Source organism: Fukomys damarensis, unplaced genomic scaffold (assembly GCF_012274545.1).
Source record: "Fukomys damarensis isolate Sample0158 unplaced genomic scaffold, DMR_v1.0_HiC HiC_scaffold_35, whole genome shotgun sequence".
Classification (NCBI taxonomy): Eukaryota; Metazoa; Chordata; class Mammalia; order Rodentia; family Bathyergidae; genus Fukomys; species Fukomys damarensis.
This window is the reverse complement of record NW_022900947.1, coordinates 2,858,648-2,861,772: the sequence shown is the minus strand read 5'-3', so window position 1 is coordinate 2,861,772 and position 3,125 is coordinate 2,858,648. Positions and strand designations below refer to the sequence as shown.

General features: G+C 59.0%; 1 protein-coding gene across 1 annotated transcript in view; it reads left to right on the top strand.

Annotated features, from left to right (window-relative positions):
- Sorcs2 (sortilin related VPS10 domain containing receptor 2) overlaps positions 1-3,125 on the top strand; it is a gene marked incomplete at its 5' end in the record, with an annotated part of 302,786 nt that overhangs the window by 290,216 nt on the left and 9,445 nt on the right. The window contains 2 exons of the mRNA XM_019210263.1: positions 1,258-1,493; positions 2,390-2,680. Of these exons, the coding sequence (XP_019065808.1) occupies positions 1,258-1,493; positions 2,390-2,680 (527 nt within the window). The remainder of the gene's footprint in view (positions 1-1,257; positions 1,494-2,389; positions 2,681-3,125) is intronic.

Below are 3,125 nucleotides of genomic sequence, written 5' to 3'. Positions count from 1 at the left end.
TCACCACAGAGGCCACCCCGCGGAGCTGCGGGAGGGGCCGGGGTCACCACGCCGGGTAGGGGTGCGGAGCTCAGGGGCCGAGGGTCAGGGCCCCTCGACATGCCGGGTGCCTGTTCCGGTCTGGGGACAGATGTGTGCGTGTGGGTGTCAGAGAAGCGAACCCTACTTATTTCACAGATCCAGTTAATGCAGGGTCCAAGCAACAGCAGAGATGCTTTAGATCTATTGCTTATACTCACACAGCTGAGGATGGATCCTGTGTGTGTCTCTGGGTGGGTGTAGGGTTAAATATAGATTTTATAAATGTGCATATCCAAATATAACACAGAAATCTCCTTCCAATCTCCCACTCTTACTATTTTTACCTCAGAACAAACATTTTGTTTCCATCTGATTTGTATATATATATGTATATATATATATACACACACACACATACACACACACACACACACACATACATACATTATTGGGAAAATATGTAAAAAGAAATCAAGAACAAAGTCCTGTTTCCCCAAGAACGCTGTTGATTTTATATTTCCTTATACTCTTTTTAAATGAATAAAGAGCTTATGTTTTTGGTTGTAAAAATAACTAGTGCTCACTGTCAGAAATTTGGAATCGAGAATTAGGAAAACTTACAGATAAGCAGCAGAACCACAGAAGACTGCCAAGGAGGCAGCCCCTGTTCCTGCCTGGGACCCGGGAGCCCGGCTCCCCCGGCTCCAGGCTGCTGGGCACGCGTGGCGAGGGTGGCGCTTGTGGCCTCAGTGGGAGCCCTTCAGACACGGGCCACACGGGTGGTGGGCTGGAGACAGAGGGGTCATGACCTTGACCTAGTACAAACGGAAACCGAGGCTGCAGAGGACCCCCCTCCAGCGCTTTAGGTCGCCACCTCCTTTACTCCCCCCCTCCAGCCTGCTGTACAGGTGGGGAAACTGAGGCCTGGGCAGCCGAGGTTGCTCTCTCAAAGCTGCGCTGTACTGAGTGGCGTCGGCCCCAGCCTGGGACTCTGAGTGCCGCAGACCAAGTCTGTGGCCCCCAGAGCTCCCACTTGGCTTCCCCTGCACCCAAGGTCCTCTTGTAGACAGTTTCGATTGAGCTGTGGGATGGTCCTGCGGCAGGGCTGGAGTTTCCCTTCACAGCAGCTGGGTGGGTGGCAAGAGGACAAAGCCCCTGTCCCCTCAGAGTGGGACCTGTGGTGGCTTCCAAGATCCAGGCAGACTTCCAGAAATGCATGTGTCTACTGCCCCCTAGAGCCCAGAGCCTGAAACTGCACCACATCCTCACAGCCTACCTGGGTCCCGGAGCCCAGCCCACGGGCGTCACGGCCCCTTTCTGGGCCCACCCAGGGCACCCGCCGCACCCCTGGCTGTGCACTGGGGCCAAGCAGCGGGAGAGGAGCCACCTGAAGATGCTCTCCCAAGAGGGGCTCCCTGTGCTCCCGGGCCTGGGAGCGGCCGCCGGCTTCCTTGGGAAGGGGGTGCAGGAGTGTGGGATGAGGGCCCGGCGCACACACACCAGCTCACACCTGCAGCCCTACATTTTTGGGCGCACATTTGTGCACTCGTGAAAATGCAGTCCCACGCCACGGGCCACGCCTGCAGCTGCCTAAGCACAGGTAGGGTGTGATGCGGGCCGGGCCCCGCTCGGGACCCTGACGTGGCAGGCAGAGTGCTGGGCGGGGTGGGGCAGCCTTGCTGCGTGTCCCCGGACCGCCTCGCTGACAAAGGTGAGACAAAAACAGGTCCCAGGCTTACGTGGAGAGTGGAAAGCCATGTGTGAAGTGTGGCAGAAAACATTCAGGGTGCAATGGGGGCCCTGAGGAGCTGGGCCTGGCCAGGGACACTTGCTGTGGGCCGGCGGCCAAGGGGACGCAGCGACTACACACCGGAGGGCGGGACACAGGCCAGGGCCCCAGCTCCATGCTGTGCAGAGAACCTCGGAACGCAGAGGCCGAACGTGCAGCAGGGAGTCAGCAGGCCGCACGAGGAGGTGCCACCTCTCAGAGCATGGGGAGGCCCGGTCACCACGTGGGGACACGTCCGAGGGCACCACAGCAGACACCCGCCTGGCACAGGGTGGGGACTGAGCCCACCTGCTGCCCTCACCTCTGCCAGGGGCTGGGCATTTGCCTGTGCCCTGCAGTGGCCACGCGCCCTCCTGTCTGCAGAGGATACGAAAACAGCACCGGAAGAAGGACAGGCACGCTTTCCTTACTGAGAACTGCAGACGGGTCTTCCTGTCGCATGCTGGAGCCTCCTGGTGTGAGAGCTTCCCAGCCGCCAGGCCAGCTCAGGGGTCTTCTGGCCACACCAGCCCCCAGACAGCCTCCCTAAGGCCATCTGCAGCCCCCCAGCTCCCTGCTCTGAAGCTGGGCCATGCTGACCTGCACCACTCTCCATGGCCCTGCTTCCGTGGAGGCTGGGACAGAGCCAGACCTGGTCCCCATGGGTCCCCACTGCTGAGTGGCCTTGTGGTGCTTCCCTTCAGGGTGACGTCCTGACTACCAAGTACCAGGTGGACCTGGGGGATGGCTTCAAGGCTATGTATGTGAACCTCACACTGACTGGTGAGCCCATCCGGCACCGCTACGAGAGCCCCGGCATCTACCGCGTGTCTGTCAGGGCAGAGAACATGGCGGGCCACGATGAGGCCGTGCTCTTCGTCCAGGTCAACTGTGAGTCTGTCACCCCTGTAAGACCCACTTCCTGACACAGGTCTTGGTTGTCAGGGAAACGGAGCCCCTCAGGGCTGGGCTGGTGGTGGTGATGATGGTGGTGATGATGGTGATGGTGGTGATGGTGGTGATGGTGGTGATGGTGGTGATGACGGTGATGGTGGTGGTGGTGATGATGGTGGTGATGGTGATGGAGATGGTGGTGGTGATGGTGATGATGGTGATGGTGGTGATGGTGATGGTGATGGTGATGATGGTGGTGGTGGTGGTGATGGAGATGGTGGTGATGGTGATGGTGGTGATGGTGATGGTGGTGGTGATGGTGGTGATGGTGAAGGCAGTGATGGCCGTGATGGTGGTGATGGTGGTGATGGTGGTGATGGAGATGGTGGTGGTGATGGTGATGGTGGTGGTGATGGTGGTGATGGTGATGGTTGGTGATGGG